The 22,828-nt window shown below is 39.1% G+C and overlaps 1 protein-coding gene across 1 annotated transcript in view; it reads right to left on the bottom strand.

Annotated features, from left to right (window-relative positions):
- The window catches only part of LOC140244429 (unconventional myosin-XVI-like), a 197,202-nt gene that overhangs the window by 13,930 nt on the left and 160,444 nt on the right, over positions 1-22,828 (bottom strand). The window contains exon 27 of the mRNA XM_072324068.1: positions 5,449-5,537. Coding sequence (XP_072180169.1) covers positions 5,449-5,537 — 89 coding nt within the window. The remainder of the gene's footprint in view (positions 1-5,448; positions 5,538-22,828) is intronic.

Genomic DNA, 22,828 nt, shown 5'->3' with positions numbered 1-22,828 from the left:
CATGGTGATTTTATAGCGCTGCGATGAAGGTGTAGTGAATCATGGGAGATGGTCATTCATGTCAGTCATCGATGTGTCACAAACTACATGAGACACACGTCACATGACTCAGACCATGTGACCAAGACTTTGTCTATTTCAGAACTGGAGCAGCTCGAAAAAGCTGCAGCACCGCAGCAATGCTGGACTGACTGGTTTTAGGACCACAAGACATAGACCCCCTGTTCAGACGCAAGCCAGTTTATACCAAAACTCGATAAAGAAACAATGCATAAAGAACCATCGTATAGCCGACAGACCGTTCAGATGCTAATCTCGACCGGAAAAATTCGATCAGATGTGCAGTTTCCTACTGCGCATGCTGTTATGGTCACGAGTGACAGCTATGGGATCACCTTCCGTGCACGCTCCCATTAAGCCCCGCCAAGTTATACCGTTCTATGGTCGCCATACATTCAGATGCATAATGGACACGATAGAATGTTGATTCGTTATCAAGTTCTAGTTCGAAACGATGCTCTGACCCTTGTTTCGTTATACGTCGTTTTGTTATACGTTGTTTCATTAGTCAGCATTCAGACATATAAATTCATTGTATAGCTACAGTTGTATACCATTTTGGTAGAGCTATACCGTTCTAGTAGTAGTATAGATTTTTTTTTGTGTGTCTGAACTCCCTGCTAGTCAGCATGTGCCAATGCAATTTGCCTCAACTGTACACAATCGGGTCTGAGGAAAGTAGACTACACACTGCTATCAATGACTGTAAAGGCTGTCGCAATAAAGAAATGTCCGTAAGTCCATTTACTGCTGATTTTATGCCAGCTGATGACACAAGGGGAAAATATGAGGGGAAAACAAATAAAACCCACCTCTTGAGTTGATTTGATGGCGGTGTTTGAAATTGAATACAAATATGAAATTGGTTCAAAATACTACAAGATTCGAGAAACTCCTTAAATTTCTCATCCACTGACTTGAGTGGTTTGGAGGATGAAAAAAGTGGACTCTGACTCTTTTTATTGCCTAGCTTCTTCAACATTTTCCTCCTCGTGCAAAACTGATGAGATCCTGAGAAAACTACCCACCCCTCCCCCCCCCCCAAAAAAAAAGACACCAAAGGGAAGGATTTTACCATGCAGGATGAGTTAGTATACATGACAGTGACGAGACCTGAGCATCTGATCTTGTGAGGAAGTCGTGAAAGTTTGGACAACTATTAAGGGTGACTTTATGAGATGGTGAGTGTGTCAATGAATCATCTTACAAGGTGACCCTATAGACAGACATCTACAAATAGCTGTCTGTGTCATGTGACCGGGTCATGTGACCCTGATGACACTCAATGTCTTTTTGCGTCCGAAAAGCAAAAACAAAAAACAAAAAAACAACAACAACAACAAATAAAACAAAACAAAACAAAAACAAAATGGATATGTTTTCCAATGGCCTTATTTGAAAAGTACCATGTTTTTACATGTAAAATGCATCTCTGTGTAAATGTCTCGAATAAATTACTACCAAATGATATAGCTGTTTATATAAGCACCTGACAACCTTTTCCATCAAGTATGAGTTTCTCTAAGGGAGATGTAGGGATTTATTTTGCATTCTCAAGTAATATTCTCAATGAGAGATATTGTGCATTACATATTTATCGGAGAATTGGACAAGGAAACAAAAAAAAAAAAGCAATAATGTGATCGAGACTAATATAGAGGTTAGAAGAGAGAGAAAGAGTATATATAGACAAACAGATGAGATATTTACTTATCTCTGTTGGGGCTACAAAACCTTACCAGTATCTCTTAAAAAAAATATCAAATGTTCAGGAGGGTGGGAAAACATGGCAGCCAAATCAGTATTAACAAATAGGGTCACCTTTCCTTTGACATGCAGTGATATGGCTTCATTTTTGGGGTAAGACAGCTAGGATTTGGACAGGACATTACTTCACGGACTAATCGACAATCAATCTAAAAAGTGATTTTCGCCAAAATTTGAGAGACGAGGTATTGTTGCCCCAGTGATGCATACTATAGAGAAAGAAACAGAGAGGCCGACAGATAGACAGACAGAAAGAAAGAAGGCAAGCTAGCTAGATACACAGACAGACCGATAGATAGATAGATTGATAGATAGACAGATAGATAGATAGGTAGATAGACAGATAAATAGATATACAGATAGATGGAGTCTATGCGCATTTATAGACACAATGCAGCCTTTATATTGATGGGACAAGAAGATATAAATATACATATAGATGGATACATAGATATACATAGGATAGATAGACAGATAGATAGATAGATAGATATACATAGATAGATAGATAGAAAGATATGTAGGTAGATAGATAGATTGATTGATAGAGAAATAAGTGGTAGGGGAAGAGAGAAGGGGAAAGAGATGAAGGGAGGCAAGAAGATATAAATATATGTATAGATGGATAGATAGATAGATATGGAGGTAGATAGATAGATAGATAGATAGATAGATAGATAGATAGACAGATTGATTGATTGATAGATAGAGAAAAAAAAGGGGTGGGGAGAAAGAGAGAAGGGGAAAGAGATGGAGGGAGGGAGACAAACTAAACGAGCTATAAATAGGGATGTGCATGACACAGAACATCAGCCCGCTCGATGTACTTCATGCAATACTCATTTCCTGGTGCTTCTCCGCTTCCAATTTCCCTCCGTAAACGTGTTTCCTGCCCTCACACGGGGTTAACAGGTCAGCGAAGATGCCAGCTAGGACCCAAAAGCTACACTACAGCACTCAAAACTCTACCTCCATGGCTCACTGCAGAGTTTGAGTGACATCACTTGAAGGGATATTACACAGACATAGAGCGTGTTTCTATGACCCACAAGAATAACATTATAGTGGGACCCCAACTGAACTGTAACTACAACTTATTCTGCTGAAGGCATTACAGGGGAAGGGCTGACCTTCGTGTAAAGTATTTTTAGTGAAGTAACCTACAGACTACTTACATACCTCAGAGCATAAGTAAAACATTGTCAAACTAACCATTTTTGCATTTTGCTTTTTGTACAGTAATGTGTAGCAGCATCTGAAAAATGCAAGTTTTAATCCAATAAAAATCAGACAGACTGGCCAAACCACTCCTTAAAGTGCTCTTGTTAGGTAAAGTAAATGGGATTTGACATTTTGATTCCCCCCAGAATGAAGGCTTTTGTATACAGTAACAGAGCAGATAACACACAGTGTAGTTGCACATGTGGGAGCTTTATCATTTGTTACCATAAAGTATGTGGAAATTTCTCTAAAGCCATTTATATCGGGTTAGAGGAAGAAAAACTTCTAATAATCTTTTTTGAACAAACAGGCAACAGGACATGAGTCAGCTCAAGTTTCATTCAGTTTTCATTTTCATGCCATGTACCAGGGTATTTTTCTATTTCTTTATCTTTCATTATTTTTTTTTTTTTTGTGACACGACACCAAAATATCATATCTCCATGTGAGATATGAAATCTTCAAATCAAATTTAGCCCAGTTCCTTGCCTCGGCACGACTTTGGGTTGAGTGGCCGGCATGAAATGCAGCCCGACAACAGCGGGAAATCAAGTGTTACGTTTATGCAGCTCCCTGGACCCACGCCACAAACTGCGGTGGGAAGTGAAATGCCGCATTGTGCAGTGGACAAAGTATAGATGCCAACGGCTATTTTTACTATCAAATTTGGAGCATTTCCCACAAAAGGATGGGAGGATTACCCTGCCTAATTTGGAAAGAAACAACAAAATATCACATGTCAGATCTCTTATCCTTTTTTAAGGTGGATAGTTGGTAAATATCCATGGTCATGGATATCACCATAAAATTTATTTTGCACCAAATTGTACGAACGTGTGTATTGTGTTTTGTCCTTTAACATTTTCCTTTCCTTTTGTACTTATAGCTAACATAAAGGGTAAAATTTGATGGTTTCTACAGAATTCTCAACACAACTGAATTTTTTGTTTTGTTGTACATACATGCTTCATTTCATTCATGTCAATAATCATAGAATGCTGTCTGCATTCTTGTCTAGACAACATTTCTGCATCTTTTGTTGTAAACCTGATACTTGATTTCTGCTACTCAAAATGGATTGCTCTAAAGAAAATTCATGCTTGGTCAAATGATGGGTCTGATGACTAGTTATATGACTAGCATGAGTTCTCACTTTGACTCTATTTCCACCTACCTAGGATGGATATGGGTTTATGAGTGTCTTGATGTTTTTAATTGTACTGCATGAAAAATTGACAACAGAAAAATATCCCAAATACACATTCAAAGGAGGGGGGAGAAAGGGCATTCAAGCAGCATTTTTGTTTCAATCATTTTTCGCTAAATGCCACACAAGCCAAATCAGTGTCAATACCAATACAAAAATGACCATTGTCAGCTAGGCTTGTGTAGGTGGATTACGTACCTCTGAAAAGTAAGAAATGTGACTGTGTTAAAGGGATCGTATAGTTTTGGTTGAGACCTAACTTCAGGTTTCTAACATTTTTGGTGAGATAATGAGAAACCTCTTGTGAAAAATGAAAGAGAATGTAATTCCATGAGGAATTCCACGTTTATTTGATGAAAATTGGTTTTGAAATGGCTGAGATATCCTTAACAGAGTGATTCTGATAAGTGTGGGACTCACACTTTATTACGATCCCTTTGTTTTACTTTGGATATTTCAGTCATTCCTAACCCAATTTTCATCAAATAAACTTTGAATTCCTCTTAAAACGGTATGTTTTGTACTATTTCATAAGTGTTTTCTTGGTATCTCGCAAAAAGTTAAAAGCCCAATTCTCATCTCCACCAATACTGTACCATCCCTTTAAGACAATGTAGTAAAAAAAATAAAGCTGCTGAAAACTCCTCATCCAATAGTGGTGAGACAATGGAGTAAAAAAATGGAGTCACAAGGGGCCTGAATGTTCAATTCTGACTAGCAGAATCTTTGTTAGAGGCAAAAATGTATTAAAGGAATGGTACAGTTTAAGTTGAGACGGGTTTGAGGTTTCCAACATTTTTTGATGATGATTTTTTTGTTGCTGAGATAATGTGAAACCTCTTGAAAGAACATATAATCCTAAGAGGACTTCAAAGTTCATTTGATGAAAATTGGCTTTGAAATGGCTCAGAAATCCAAAACAAAGTGATCCTAATAAAAGATGGGTCCCACCTTTCATTAGGATCGCTTTGTTTTACTTTGTTTCTGGACATCTCAGCCACTTAATAACCGATTTTCATCAATTAAACTTTGAATTCTTCTTTAGTAGAATCGTATGCTTTTTTAACATTTCATAAAGTGGTTTCTAAGTAGTATCTCACAAAAATTTACAAGCTGAATTCTCACCTCAACCAATACTTTACCATCCCTCTAAGAAGAGGATTTCATCGACAACCAAAGAAATTTGTCCTTACCTCATTCTCGTCTCCTCGTTCTTGGCGACATCCATTAGCATCTGCTGCACGCTCTGGGCTTCGTCGTGGTCGTTCAGCGCATTCTGGAACTGTGGGCGGGAAGACGGAGAGAGGGAGAGGGGGACGAGAAAACCGTTAAAAGCTGTGGAACATAGGAACACCACTGGCTCATGATACCACTGGTAGAGAGTAAGCATTGGCATAGAGGGTATTTAGCTTATGAAAGGGAAAGTAAACTACTGGTTCAAGGGGTACAAAAAAGGTTCAAAGCCGGTGGGCTTTCATGGAGTGGGAGAAAAAATTAAACGGCATCTTGGGTTTAACCTCTTCCCTCGGCCCTGAATTGGAGCATTTCTGGGTCCCCCCTTGTTTGGGTCTGTCTGAACTTTTTAGATTTGGAGAAACTTGAGGATAGGAGGGGAATTATTGCGCAGTCTCCTCCAGGGAACGCTGGAAGTCTGGCGGTAAGAAGAGACGTCTTTGGGAGCTCCACGATCCCAGACAAATTGGGCCAGAGAATTCTGTGAATAAAGAGGATTTTGGAGCACAATGGGGAAAGTTTTGGGGTGAGACGCAAGAAAGAGACTAAATGGAAAAGTGAAAGGTTGTCTTAGAGTGTGTGAGGGAGATAAGAAAAGTAAAAAGAGGGTGAAGAATATGTCACCTGAGAACCAGTCCAGGGTGTTATCATGTTCTAAGATTTGAGCGTAAATAAAAACTAAACAATCAATTTTCATGAAATAAAAAAAAATATTCAATCAAAAGTGGATAAATTTTTAAGCATTGTTCGAAATATAGGGTAAAATAACACCTTTATGGTTTCAATTTTTAAGATTTCACTTAGAATGAAAATAATTTAAAATTGACACCATAATGTAGAGGAGATTAAGCTCTACAACATGATACCAGTAACTCAATACCCCCAAAATTGCAATAAAGCCCTTCTGGTTCTCAGTGGACGGACAGAAGAGATGAAAAGAGAGAGAGAGAGAAAAAAAAAAACAGGACAGGGAAATAACTTAAAACTAAAAGAAAGATATTGAAGCCTTATACTGGAATAAACAGGCTCCATGGATATGATTTGATCCATTAGATAACAGACAAGAAATGGAAATTGTAAAAGACAAACACCTACCCCACCCCCAAAACCCAACAACAACAAAACACTGAAACAAAAACAAAACCAAAACTCTAGGGAAACCTGGAAGAGAGGAAACGTTCCAGAAGGGAAACTGGCCTCATCAAAGTGGATTTACAAAGTTCCTGGATAAATCTGTACAGACAGACTCAAAGCAATTATACAGACAAGAAGAATATATATATATATATATATATATATATATATATATATATATATATATATATATATATATATATATATATATATATATATATATATATCGTCGCTGGGGCAACAAGACCTCGTATCTACAAAATGTCAAATGTTCAGGAGAGCCAAAAAACATTGCGACCAAAGCACTATAGCGAATGGGATAGCCTTTCCTTTGACATCCCGTGGTGGCTTCATTTTTGGAGTAAGACAGTTGGGATTTGGACAAGACATCACTTAACCCATTATTTGACTATTGATCTTAAAAAGTCATTTTCACCAAAATTGCAGATACAAGGTCTTGTCACCCCAGCAGCGATATATATATATATATATATATATATATATATATATATATATATATATATATATATATATATATATATATGTATATATATATATATATATATTTTTTTTTTAATCACTAAGAAAGAAATTAGAAAGTACATTTGAGGACAAGAATGAATGAAAGAAAGAAGAAGTAAAGGATGGCTTGATAGTTTAAAACACCTTTATCAGATAAGACTCATGTCTAATTTAGGAGAATGGAATGAAAAGGTCATATGCTATCTCCTAGCATGAACAATATCCTTGCTGGAAATATCCTAAAATAATATACTTTGTGATTCAAGGACATTGAGATGAAACATGAATGCAGTTGGGCGCAAGATGCCCCCCCCCCCCCCCAAAAAAAAAAAAGAAAAGAAAAAAAAAAGCAAAAATGAAATATTCACTCTTGATACACTGGAACTTGTATCAAAATGCAAATCTGCATATAGATACGTGTATGTCTTCTAATAATCCATACATAGCTTATGTTTCTTTTGTATGGAGCATGAATGAATGAAAACTTGGGTTGGAATAGACAGTAGGAGAGATCAGAAAGTGCATTTTGATGAAAACATCGTAATACTAGAGGGACACGAGGAAATTGTCAGCTGAGAAGCAAAAGGGCGCTATTGAATTCTAAGATTTGAGCATAAATAGAAACAAAACAATAAATTGTCATGAAACGAAAAGTTTACTTGATCAATAAATTGGGTAAATTTATAAGAATTGTTTAAATATTGAGTGAAATAGTGCCCTTGCGGTTTTAATTCTTGACTCTTTACTGAAAATGAAAATGACTGAATATTGACACCATAATAAAGAAGAGATCAAGCTATAGAACATAATACCAATAAGTCAATACCTCCCAAAATTGCTACAATGCCCTTCTGGTTCTCAGCCGACGAAAATGAAAGTAAGAGATACATTCAGAGTAGGACAATATCCCCCACAGCAAAAACACAAATGATTAGAACAAGGTGAAAGGAAATATATCCAGCGACAACCAGAAAGGGAGAGATAAAAAAAGAGTACTATATCAGGACATCCTCCAAGTTCATGGACAGTAAAATAAAACGAGTGCAGTTTGACAACTAGCAGAGTGCAATTTTATAGACGGGATGATTGAATCTCACTTTCAGATCTTTTGTTGGTTTATGGCAGTTATGACTTGGAAAGTGCACAGGAGAGGTCGATGAGGGGAGAAAATGGCGAGCGCAAGAAAGGAGAAGGGCAGAAATGGGAGTGAAGGAGAGATGGAAGGAGATGGGATCTCCAAGAAAGAGAGAGATGGAGAGATGGGGAGGGGGAGAAAGAGGGGGAGGGAGAGAGATATGGAGAGGGAGATGGATAGAAAAAGGGAGATTTTGAGAGGATAAGGACTTGGGCATTGTGTCTGGTCTCGCACAATTCACTGTGAATGTTACATTTTATAAAATGTATTATCACTGTCCTGTGAAAAATCTGATTTGCTGTATGGCCTGCTGGATCAGGGTAAGTATGGAAAATATCTTTATCTTGTTTGCTTATGACTGAACTGGAACTCAAACTTCTTTGGGTAGTTCTCTTGCAGAAAGATTTGTGATGATTGTGAAAATAATATGAATTCAAAAGCAGCATGAAGTTCATTGGTATCATGTAAAGTCTAAAGGAGTTGAAATAGTTCTCCCCCCCCCCCCACACTTTTTCCAGGGGATGGGGTAGAGCTGGACAGGGATTAGACATCTGAATGACTCAAAACTCTGTAACCATAGCAACAGTGTCAAACAATGACTATATCTGTACATCAGATTCATCCTTGATAGCCATTACTGACGTTTACACATGGGCCATGCAGTTGACCTTAACCTTTTGAATGATTACTTTGGTGAGTAATCAAGCTGCCCTACCAGCGGTGAGAGCGGTTATTGAGATAAAGGAGACAGTAAATATCTATATATTTTTTAAAAGAAAGAATCAATTCTCAGCATCACGAATACCTTGGGTGCCATGTGCAGAGCAGCATTTCAGATGCATTATGGGATAGCTCAGAGGACAAACTTGCCCTGGTTTTGGCTGCATATGAACTCAGGTCAAGTTCTGTCTTTATCCAAGGGTATTTTTTGTTGAAGATTTCTTCACTTTCCATCATGTGACCAACACATTGAAACCTTGCAGTAGTGAACCATGATTCTAGTGACCACAACTCAGTAAAATTTAGAAACTTTCAACTCTTTCAAATCTGAATTATAGCCAAGAACAAAGGAGTAACAATGAAAAAGCAGACAAATAACTCAATTGAATCATATGGAAACTGCAACATATACGAGACAACCAGAAGTGACAATGGCACCGAGGAATCCCACAGTGCATGATCTGTGACGGGGCTTTCAGAAGTTTTCAGCGCATTGGCAATGCAGAGGATTGGGCCAGTTTGCTGGAGAAGCAATATACACAGCAACTAGGATGAACAATCTTCATATGGTTTGGTGTCCTGCACATCATCTTGGCATCATAATGATTTCAGCCTATTTAGGAAGATAGTACCCTGTGCGTCACAGGGAAAAAAAAATAGGAGTGGGGGTACACATTCACCAGAAATAAAGGAATGAGGGCGAGTCTGAGGTTAGACCAAAATGGCAGAGTTTGCAATTGATGTCATCATATTGGCCACAAAAAAGAAGGGCATGAACGTTATAAAAAGTCTGTGGAATTGGCACATTCCTTCTGTGGTGCATATATATGTTTCCTGGATACTATGTGGGCATTATTGAATAACCTACTAACCAAATTTAGAATTGCTACGCAACTAGAATTAATACACAATTGCTTTTTGACACAGCCCATGGGTGTGAACATTATGTGATACTTTCCCTTTCCTAGCCAGCCAGTACCCATCTCATTTTTGGAACATGCAACTAAGTTTAAATGTTCTTTGACTCTTGCTAACACTCAGATGGATGGAAAGCATAAAATCAAAATGAAGAATTTAAATGCAACAACCAATATGAATCCATTTTAGCAACTTGAGATATCTGATTGAAGCTGCTGAAAAACAAAGAAAATAATTAGAATATGTGTGATGATTTCAATAATGTCATCAAATATATTTCTTGCCATGTGACAAGTGCAGCATCATTTAAAAAAATTCACATTTTCTCTATTTGATGATGACCTTATTAACAAAAACATAATTCAAATTCATGAAATTCTTCCGTCGAGATGTTTTCATTGCAACTGATTGACAAATTGCCCTACATCGACGTAAATAAGCATTGAATTGATCAGTGTTTTAGTAGTAGCCATGATAAAAAAATCATGGGCGTACATACTCGAGCAGGATTCGAACCTACGACCTTTTTTTATCATGGCTACTACTAAAACACTGATCAATTCAGTGCTTATTTACGTCGATGTAGGGCAATTTGTCAATCAGTTGCAATAAAAACATAATTATGTTGAAAATGGCATTTGTATATTTTTGCATTCAAACTCATAAAATATTTCCTTCAAGTCTGCTTTAAACAGTAAAAACAAAAAAAAAAATAATCACTGATTATAAATGAAGCAGAAAGAGGGGAAACCAAAGAAAAAAGAAATTCAGTCATGATTAAGAGTTGTAAAAAACAAAGAGGTACTGTTTTTCACATAACTGTTTTTGACTGCAAAGGCACAATCATGCTTTAATCCTCAGTTTGAACGAAAACTTTATCTTTATTTGATCAGGACTGTTCATGAATTTTCCCGAGTATGATGTTTTGTGCCCTGTCAAGGGATGTTAACATCAGTCAGATGACAATCTTGTGCAACATATGATCATGAATCAAACCTTGATGCTAGCATATTACTCTGTTTGACCATCCAACCTATTTTAGGAACAACAAGCCGAGCCCTAGAACAATGCATCCATGCTCATTTCTCACTAATGGATCCCTATTTTGTCAGTTTCTGTTTTTGTGGTTCCGCCACGTGATAGCCTATACTTATGCACCCAACAAGCAGAGGAGTTTTGTTCAGGAAAATGACTGTACAGGGTATTCAAATGCACAATACTTGGGAGTTACTCTTGTTTCCATGGTGATGCCCTTTCTGTCTTCATCAACCAATCAATGAGAAGATCCTCTTGTCCTACTCACGTGGTCTCCCTAAAAACATTTTCCTCTTCAGTTCTGGTTTGGAGGCAAAACTCTGATGCCTGACTTGATTGCGGTAAAAAAATGACGTCAAGTCACACACCCCGCCCTGAAAGCTAACACCCAAATCTTGAAACCATCAGCATTCCTTAAATAAAAATCCCTTTCAATTCTCAGTTTCACTCATCCTTCACATATAAGTATTTCCTTTGTGATGCTTGCAGAACTTCCCACATGTCATACTGTAGTACATGTATAACCATGTTTGTTAAAAAATAAATGTTGATTGTATGTGGAGCTGACTACAAGGCTAAATAAAGTCTGTAAGGTTTAACTGACATCGGGCCTGTACATCAGCACTTGCAAAAAGGAATAAATACCTGGTACATGACATTTTGCTTTACACAGTGATGGTTATCTGTACAAGTTTTGTTAACAACTCTGCTCAAATACACAACTAAGTAATGTTTGCATCAAAAGGAAACTACTAAAAACTTGTTTTTCTTTCCTTTCAATTGTATTGATCAGCTTTATCATGCTGCAAACACCAAATGGATGAATAGAGACTTAATCATTTGACAAGTGGCACACAGTTCTGTGACATCTTTTCAGAGAACAACAAAGATAATCAGACAATGTCATACATTGACATGTTTCAAATGATGTTGATGTTGTCATAGAGCATGGGATTGAGTCAGTAATCCACATCTATGGAAGATCTGGACACATTTGCCAAGAATGACATTTGCTGCAGGCTATTAAACATGAATGATTATTAACACGCTATGAAAGGCAATGTCATGCTTTATTTACAGAACATGATAAATTCAGTTGCTTGATAGAGTAGATCTGAACATCGGTTTCAAAGTATCACCTTGGTCTCTATCGAGACCACTGTGGGGGAAAAAAAAAAAAAAGAGAAGAAACCTTGCATTGTTCTCAGGCTCCCATATCAGGCTGTATGTAGCCAGGCGCAACCCCTGGCTGTATGGAGGCTCCCGCTACAAAGCGGGGACAATTCTTTGTGGGGCAAGCAAGTCTGACAGCACAATGATACCTTCGTCTTCGACACGCTTGTCCGGAACAAATCCTTTGAGGCTAAAAATACAGAACCCCCCTGAGACTGGAGGCCTTGCCCAGGTCTTTGACAGTTAGTCAGAAGAATAACCTTGGTGTAATTTCAAGTTGTTTGCTGGAACAGAACACATCACAACTCTCAAGGTTTGTGGGGAGAGGAGTAGGGTATTCTCAGTATATTTACATTGTCGTTGCCAAGCTCCTCTGAAGGTGAAGTAGGTCTCTAACAACTGAATAAGAAAAAAACATACATACAAACAGACTGCACAAAACTCAGGATGTGATGTAATGACCCTTTAACATGGAACCTCACGTTGTGTTTAAAAGAATAAAATGAATGTACCTCTAGTGATCCAAGTTTGAGCAACTGTGATTTTCACCAACTCACTCTGCAGTTTCAAAACTCTATGTTTCTGCTCAACATAATTAACATATAAATTTTGTGATTTTTTTAAGGTTATATATCCTGGTGAGGACAAAACAATTGAATGAGAGAAGATACTTCCCCCTTTTCTAACCCCAAACATCAACATGGCAAGGAACTGCCTTAGAGTACATTGTACATTTGATGGAAGGTAAAGCACTGGATTACTGGTCGGCTTGTATATTACTCATTCACAACCTGGGTCCATTTACTTTCAGTCTTCATTTTTAACTTTGAAATTTGTTTAAGTTCATCATCTCTCAAATTGGCATTCCAAGCAAGATGGAGTGCATTGCCAATGTATGTAAAACTTGTTCTTATCAACCCGTTGAGGATGAGTCCCCGAGTATACTCGGGCAAGGGTCTATAAGAAATGTGTGTTGTAGCAAAATCAAACCGTCCTCGATGGGTTAATGAAGGTCTGGGTGTCATGAAAGGTGAGGTGAAGAGCCCTGAAACTTGTACACTTCTCCCGGCTTATAGCCGGGAGAAGCACAAATAGCCCCTTGGGAAAGAGGAAAGGGGGGGGGAGGGGGTGTAGTGGAGAAAGGGGATTAAGGGTACTAACCCAGGTGTCCAAGCCGTCGTTTGCCACTCACCACTCAATGAAGGAAACGCCACAAACTAACATCTACGGAAACACTCGAATCCTCTTCCGTGCCCAGTCCGACATTTAGCCACGGGCAATATTTTCTTTTTGCTGCTCCTCAAATCCTGGGATACTTTTTTTTTTTGGCATTAGACATTTGCACTGCAATATTCCAGCCACAACAGTTCAAACTTGCATAACTATGCAATCTGATGCCTTCTTTTATGACATATATTTTTGTCCTCACAAGGCAATAACAAAGCAATTATTCACTGACAATATTGTATCTTTAATCTCTTACTAATATTTCTGATATTGTCTTGTTTTTCAATCTTCCCCCAGCAAAATAATCACCGCATCCTTGGATCATAATTATGTTCTGTATGTTGGGTGAGCAACGAGTAAAACTTAACAAGTGGAAGATGGAATTACTAATTGGTATAGACCCCATACCCCTATTAAAATATTGGCTTTAAAAGCCTGCAGTGGGAAAAACAATCTTTACATTGATGGAGGGCAATTTGTTAATTGGTTGCAATGAAAACAACTCGACGGAAGAATTTCATGAATTTCCAACATGGCTTCAAGCTGGGCTGCAAGTTTATGCTGTGCAATCCCCGAGCCCTGCAAACTTCTTGTGAGTCTGTGGAATAGAACGATAGTACTTAGCCCTAAGAGCCTGCACCATACATTCTCATGTGCTTGGAAGCATAGACTAAGCTTTTTGCTCCACATCTTTTATGGACGAAAAATAAAAAGCTTTTAGTAATCACCACAAGGCAGAAGTGGAGGGGATGATCAGAATAGGAAATACAACATCAACACAAACACAATCCAAAACATATTCAAGATAAGAATTATCACCCCTGGCTTACGATGACAAACTGAGCTTGTGTCAACTGAAATTTACGTCATTATATGCAAATATGATAACATGATAGATGTAAAAATATAATTAATAATATATTTCTTCTGGTGAGCATAAGAATATTGTCTATCTAGATACAAAGGCAAAGAAAAATGTGTCTCGAGCATGTCAAAACAGCTCGATGAATGAAAAAAAAGAAAGAAAGATAATTGCTTGCACTAGGTGTTCATTGAGGGCTGTAAACAGGAAATTTCATTTAAAAGCATCACACACCTACCCAGGAAACCCCTGCGACCTCACATGGGAGGTGTTTTAATCCTTTGCATGGCTCAGTCTTGGCCATGGTATGGATTTTTGGGCTATTAGTATACACACTTCTTGACTCATAATCAAGCTTGCAGGTATCAAAAACAAAACACGGAGATGACCCAATGTCTCTGTTCTAGTCTGGAGGGGAAAACAAAAGTGTACCATAAAACATGAAACATTTGAAGCACACAACTTTTGTGAAATTGGAGCTATCTGCCATTTTCATTGGCATGAAACTTTAACATATTGGCGATTGCTTTCAATACATTGTGTAGACAAAACTTTTGTGTGCACTTCACTTCTGTAAATCATGGCTCCTCGCAAAACTTGCAGGTTTTATGAATACAAACATTTCTGATTTTATGGTAACATTTCTCTGAAATAGCTGAGCACTCCAGCTCCACTACAGAATTGTATGAAGAATATACTAATTATCAGATGAAAGTATAACTGCGTAAATGAGCATTTGTTTGCACTCAGCAAATTACATGCACCTGACTGATTTGCAGGCAATAAAATGCTTGGTGATAAGCCATCGTATTTTGTGACCTAAGTAAGCATGTGACGCAACATGAATGCAGTGTCAGAAATGTCAAAGTGTGTGGAAGGTATCAGAGAAATGACAGCCGTCATTCTATGACTAATGAATTCTTACTGCTGATTTGAGGGAACATCTGCCTCAAAGACAGTAAAGAGTAACTTCTAATGACCACAAAACAGCATTTGACATCCGAACAGTAAATCTTATGTTTGGATAACGCAACTACAAACCATGTACAAGAACCGACTATCTACAAAGCCCTGTTTAGCACTGGGAAAAAAAAAGACTTCAACATTTCTATTGTCAGCACTGGTTTATGAATTCTAGATTTAGGTTTAAGACATGCAGAAGTCTCAAGTTGCTCTTTGATCTCAGAATAACAAACATACCCGCTTAGAGTAATAGCTGGATTCCTGGCAGTGGAAAGCTACTTGGATGTTGGCAAACGGCATCTGAGCTGCAGCGGATGGTGGCAGCGGTGGGATGCAAGAATTGCGCGGACTCGGTGGGCCACAACCCCTGGTGGAGGGGAACTGGTTGGGATGGGCATTGGGCTGTGGGTGGGGATGGGGATGGGGTGTAGGTTGTAGGTGGGGTGGAAGTTGCAGGTGGGGTGGAGGTTGCGGGTGGGGTTGGGGCTGGGGGAGGTGATGGTGGTGGCAACCTCCGTGGTGATGGTTGCAATTCAGGTGCGGTAACGGGCTTGTCACCCCACCAGGGGAGTGTGGGGCATGGTTGCAGTAGTGCGAGGAAGGCGACGAAAGCTGGGGAAGGGGTGCGGGTGGGGCTGACACCCCATACAATGGCCCGACAGGGGCGTAGCCAAATGGTTGACCATAATTGTGCTGGTGGTACGCCTGTGGCTGTGGATGGAGAAAGTCCTGGTAGTAGGGTCTATTGGGATAGCCAGGGGTGTATCCATGGGGTCCAAGAGGCGGGGCTGGTAGAGGGGTACAATACATGGCACCTGCTACACAAAGCAACGCAGCTCGAAATTACTGACACCATAAGCACAGTATCTTTCAAGAAGATCCAGGGAGATCTGGGGAGTTAAATGAAACATCCATCACAAGTCCTGCATATGGCTAAGCTCTTCATAATGATTGTAGCAGGTCGCTCAGTGCAGAGTCGATGGCAGCCTATTCAATTTCATCAACTGAATCCAAAGTTACATATGCATCCACTTCAGTCATAGTACAGTCACAGCATATTGACTTAATCCAAAGACAAATTATCTTCCATCGATGGCACTCCTAAAATTAATTAGATATTTTCTAATGAGACACATGTGGTAGAGAATATCTCTGTAATAAAAATAAGCAGTCTTAAATCCTTTTAATCAAGTTCTCCAAATGACAGGACAATATACACTTAAGAATGCAACAAAATCATTCCAGTTACAGGAGAGTAGTATTCCAGCAAACACCGCACAATTCGTTGAATGTGTGTAAACTCCTTGACATCTTAATGAAGAATTGAGCAGATTGTACCCCGATATCGTTTCTTGAAGTCTCGCTGCTAGGAAAGTCTTGCTTCTGGTGTATATCAAAAGATTCCGGTGTCACGGCAGGCCTTGGACGATAAATTATTTCATTCGGTAACGCAGCATTGAGAAAGTCATCCGGTGCAATCAGAGCAGGCAGCGAGAGAGCAGTTTAAGCAGCTGCGAGGGCTCGGTACGCCTCAAGGCAGCAAGTGATGATGGGATACCTCCTTGGTTGAATGACGGCTCTCCCTTGCGAGAAAGATACCCGAGGAGGGACTTTGAGTGACAACAAGCTCCGTGGAGCAGTCGACTGAGTGAGTACAGAGCAGTGGACAGGTTTCACGTCCTGCGTCACAGGGGCTGAACAGCCTATGCGGGGTTCCGATACCCTTATCAGTTTGAACAGCAAGATGAAGGATGAAAACGAGATGCCTACGGAAGAGATGCGCAGCAACGGGAGCTTTATCTTCACTCCACTGTCAGGTTCTCTGCCTGTTATGACTGGGCACTATCTCCAGTGTATTCGTCGGTCTTCCTGGAGCGTGCCGACACTGGACAAAATTTTCGGGAGCTGAGGGAGCAGGAAACTGCCGCTGGGATTGAATTTGGTCGCACTGTCAGATTCCCCCCTGCCCCAGACTATTACGTCAAGAGCTCGCAAAATAGCTCGGGGACAATGCTCCACGCAATAATATAATATGTCCAAGAGAAGTACAGTCAGGAGTGGTAGGGGGGCTGGATGTTGGGACATTTAGGGGAAGGTGAATACTCGTTTGACTCTCGATCACAGCTCTGTGAAAACAGGAGGATGTCTCAATAACTCTACTTCCCTTCCCCATGTCAACGACTGACCTCCTCTACTGAGGAGTTGTGACCATGTGGCCAATCAAGGCTGGCCAAATATTCTGTAATTATGCCAAAGGCAGGCAATTCATGGACATGTCCAGATTCATGGCTTGATTTTTGCCAAGAAATCTTGATGGGAAGCCCTCAAATTAGTGCTCAACCTTTTTGAGTCCAATTTGGATAACTAATGACTGAAATGTCCCAGTGGTACATGGGAGTGTTAACCAACAGGAGATAGGGGACTTGCTTAATTACTCTAGGATGTGCACAACGTTGAGCTAATGATTTATCATATGAAGGCATCTGAAACTAAATTACCTCAAGTAACAGATAAACACGAGATTTAATGATACATTGGCACGAACAGTTGCTGATGAAATTAGAAAAAAAACCAATTGTGACTGAATTTCATCTTAAGATTAAACTGCATGCTCATCACAGTATCACAATCAATAGGACATTGATACAATTACAAATGACTCAATTTAGCTTCTAGTAACTACCCAACAGAGGAACTAAATATGACAGAGTTCTCTCAGCAAAACTGATAAATGATCTAAATGCTTGATAGTTTTCAGACCTCTCACATGGTAATCATAAAGTCATTGCCACTGAAATTGCACACTCATACTCTCCCAAGAATTTAAATCAATTTGCTATTCCTTGTGAATGAAGAAAACAGCAACAACAAAGCATACTCTCTGTTATGAGATGATCTAAGCATTAATTTCCCATCATATCCTTTTACTTGTTGAGCCTTAATCTCAAAGCAATACATTCTCTCTCCAAAGTTGAGGATCGTGTGACACATTATTGTGGTTTGACCCAAGCAGCATGCTCTTTACAATTGGGAGTTCCTTCAAGACAAGATATGCACCAACATCAAATATCTCTATCCTGCCAAAGTGGCGACAAAGGAAAAGTTTGCCTGGCCATAGCAGACTCCAATTAGGTGAGGTTTACCTCTGCTTCAGGTTTCATAAAGGAGAAGATAGCATCTGCCTTTTTGTGAATTTCCTCAAAAGCCGCGATGAGAAAGATCCTAGGAGGGGATTTACTCAAATGTCACACCCTCCAGATAATCCCTGGTCTGGCATCTTAATCCGTGATTGCGGCTCAGCTGACGGTGTTTCACATCTGAGGTTGTACGTGGAGTAGGTTGCGTGAGAAGTTTGAGCAGAAAACTTTGTACGGATGGATAAACTGTAGCTGGCAAATTGCCGTTGATTAATACATCAATGATATTAATCCAAAGTGCATCATCGGTCACACTGACAGAAACATGAAAATTGCATCTTCCATAAGAATCACCAAACAGTCTAACAACTACTACAAAGAGAGAAACATATAAACACAGACTACTTAAATCAAAGGATACATAAAGGAGTGTCTCAGTGTGTATGGCAGGTCGGAACTATACACATATTTCAAAATGACTTTGCCTTTATGAACTCTCCACAGAAACGCGTTTCTGGCTCAAACGCATTTGCGGTTGCACTTTTTTCGGCATTTCAGAAACGCATTTCTCACCCCATAGTCAAAACAGCTTTGCGTTTATCAACTGCCCAAAACTCCCTGAATGTTTTTTGGAAACCTTAATTCTACACCGGACGTGAGTTGATAAAGCACGGTGGATATGTCAAGATTATGTAAAATGTTGCTGCTGATTAATGTGTTTTCCAGGATGTGATCAGATTCTCTTTCTTCAGTCTGATGTGGCAAGTATATTTTTACTCTTTTTTTGAAGTCCCAGAAAATGTGACAATCACATGGGAAAGAGACGTTGAGCTGGTTACCATGACAACATGCATTACGTCAGCCAAGCTCATAGTTTCCTCCAGGCACATATATGTGTTCGCTTACGGAAATACACGTTAGTAAGCTTCTCTGGGATGAATGTACTCTCTTTTTCGCCTTGTTTTCATGAGAGATTCATTACATGACACATCTTGAGTTTATGGGAAACCAGAATTAACATCTTTTTACACGTTATTCCAAAGGGACTAAACAAATCATAGCCAGACCATGTGAAGTACAGCGAGGAATACAGGAATCTTACTGTTAACTTAATCTCTGACAATATCTGCATTAAAAAAAAGTTTTAGAGTGAATGAGCAATATGTAGCTTCTAAATCAGGATAAGGAATGTACTTGGAGTGAACATTTAAGAAGGCTTAGGTAAACACAATTGAAACAGCAATACGGGAAAACAAAAACAAAACATACGATTTGTGATTTTGTGAGTTAGCAACTGAGATTTACAAGACCAGCCAATAAAAGTTAAGGAAATTTTTGAAAAATCCTGGTAACGAGAGGCTAGCATTGGTCAGGAAATATCACATGCTCGGCTAATATTTATTATCAAATTCTGATTCAATGGAAATTCTACTTTTCATTGGAGAGTCTTAATGAAGAAAAAGTTTCATAAAAGTTTGTACGAGTTTACAGCAAAACACAACAGCAACAACAACCCCTACAAACTGTTGTGTACAACATAAGGGGAGCTTCACTGCACTCACTGAGACCACAAGATCAAGCTTAAAATAGACATGTGACTAAAAACAGCCGACCCGCCATCTCCAATGTCACATTCGAAAACTCGTGGGTACCAGGTATTCTGGGGATCATACCCTTCGTGTCTGAAATGCGGCTTGGCGCACATAACATGAAATATCCGCACACATGAGTTCTCATGATGCCACCATGAGGTTGCCATGGTAACTAACTGCTTTTTTTTTTCCCTCCCAGTGTGACTCATTCTGAGGAAAGTTGTGGGTATTAAACACACTGTCTACACTGCGATGGTATGCACTCCCTAAGCCCACTGGAATTTCTACACAGTTTATAAGAGATATCCAGCATCAATTCAAATTATCATGGATTTTCAACAATGGAACAATCAAATAAAGTTCAGAGAATATTACAATACAATGCAAAATTTTAAACAAACTAAACATTTTAAAGAAGTATAAATCATAAAAGCATGACCTCTCTTGCACTTATGTATTCAGAAAGTATACGCCATAAGTCACTCACCGCTGTGATACATTGATATGCCTGGATGTACAACTCACCACGAACGCCACTTGGCTCAATATTGCACCATTTTAATACACCCGTAACTATCTGTCCTTGTGGGGATTGAACACTATGGCAGATACCAGCACAATTTATCCTGTATTCTGATATTTATGTGTACTGGTATATGAAATGGAGGACAATGCCGAACAGGTGATGTGAATAGCAGGTGCTTATTATGTACACAATACAGAATGATACATATACAGTTTTGTATACCCACTGTAGTGTAAATCCTAATGTGTATGTGCATTATATATCAACAAATACGCATGTATAGTGTATATTTATTTCCAGAATATAACATCAATACTCAATGTGCATGTATATGTATACACATGCATACAAGTCTATGAATATATAGGACATATCGTCTGCTGAGAATGAGAAGGGCGTTAAGTTGTCTTGAACACTATGGGTTTAGTGGCAACTTAACGCCCTTATCATTCTCAACCGACGATATATTATATTCACACATGAAATGCCATACTGCACTGAAATGCTTCACTACAAATAACAAATATAAGAGATACTATGCTAAAGTTAAATTCGTGTATGAGTTTGTTTGTTTTGGGGGTCAGATTACAAGCTAGAATATGGCTTGATCAAAGAGAGTCGTATGTATATTATTCTCTAAAATGTATACTTTCAGGCAATTAATGGTTGTAGCTCTTCTCTGCAAATCTTCCACAGAGTGTCTTGTTGCACGGATTGATATTTCAGGAAGTACCTTGAATCACAACATTCAGCTTTATTCCTAATGTACAATCTTTACCTGGTTATCTGGTACCTCTGTTTCCTTTCCAACTCACTTTGGTATCAAATGTCACCGGGCTTCATATGAAGTTCGAAGGCAATTTGAAGGCACAGATTAATAAAAAATCAATCTAACATGAGTACCATACCAAGAAGTTACAACAAAGGTTAGAACTCACCACTTATAAATCGCTCACAACTCTGCAGTAAACCAGCTGCGAAAGGAGCTTAGTTCGTTAGGATTACTACCTCAATTGCACATAGGCAAGATGGAAATGAAATCTGGGCGGTGAATGAGAGAAACCAGTAAATAATAGCTTCCGAACTCCGCAACTGAGCTCTCTTCGTGTGTGATGCCCAAGTTTCGTAGCAAGACACCTGATGAACAAGCTAGATAATATGTATCTCCAAACTGTCAGAAGTAAAATGCTTCCAGGCTGTTAGAACTCCACTAATTGTCAACTGGGAGACCGTGGCTACGAGGTTTGATCCTCCTGCCCGAGACTTGGGCGCAGCGTTGCACCCTCCTGTAGGTCAAGGTTGGGTCAGAACAGAACAAAAGCGCCCCGTCTGCTGTGCGATCGAGCGAGAGTTTACCACCATGTGAACACACGGTGTGGGGATGAGCACCAAGTTGGACTGATGCAGGAAGTGGTTTTCCTCTTCCCATCAGGAAACCCAATCAAGGATTGTAAAAGTCGAGAGTGTGGTCCTTTCTCTCTTAAAAGAGAGAGAAAAGGGAAAAAATGCTTGAAGAGTGGTGGTTCTCGCCCGTAGGAAGTGCGGAGAGCTCGGGGGGTCAAACTGGCAGGAAATATGGAAACCGTTCCGGTGAACAAACGACTCGAGGAACTGTTGACAATCATTCCTACTGGATTTGAATGGCTAGCTGGGCCACAGGAATAGACTGCAAATGGTGCAGAAATTAAACAAGACTGAAAATGGTACACCAGTCCTCATAAAATCGTTTTACCTAGCTCTTGCTTTTTTGGCAAATGAGAAATAAGCAGGCTAAACATTCCAAATGTCCATTCCATTTTTTTTTCTTGGTACTGCATGCATAGCAGAGAGATACGAAAGTATGAAAACTCCACATTTTTCAATTTCAAAGTATTTATTTTTATCATTATGGTTCCTTTTATTCTAAAAGAAGAGGATAAAATGGGCAAATTGAAGGATGTAACAAAGCTTGTACTATTTTTCTTTTCTCATGGTGCAAAGCTGAAATAACCCATTACGCTGTTAAAACAATGTTATTTTTAATAATATTGATGTGGGTGTGGCACATAAGGTTTTCATTAGCGATTGGTTTGACTGAAGTTAGGGTCCTGCTGATAACATCTGATTAATGTGCTAACAATTACTCCATACAATGAATACTGCTGTACAAATGTGCAGTGCAGACGAAATTACAAAATTAACTGGAATCTGCTCAGGCCATCAACATTTTGTTCATCCTTCATAGCTCATAAGAATCCACAATCTATGTGAGATGGTGATTTTCTTACATCTTAATAAGTACAGGGGACTGAATATGTGTACCAAAGAACTGACAACTCAAAAACATGTCATTTCCAAGTCAAAGCATACTGCATAGGGTAAGGGCACCAGTATTCGGTCAGCCCCCGGTATTCGGT

The sequence above is a fragment of the Diadema setosum genome, chromosome 21 (genome assembly GCF_964275005.1).
Source record: "Diadema setosum chromosome 21, eeDiaSeto1, whole genome shotgun sequence".
NCBI lineage: Eukaryota > Metazoa > Echinodermata > Echinoidea > Diadematoida > Diadematidae > Diadema > Diadema setosum.
The sequence above is the reverse complement of the archived record's forward strand: the minus strand, read 5'-3'. Positions and strand labels throughout refer to the sequence as shown.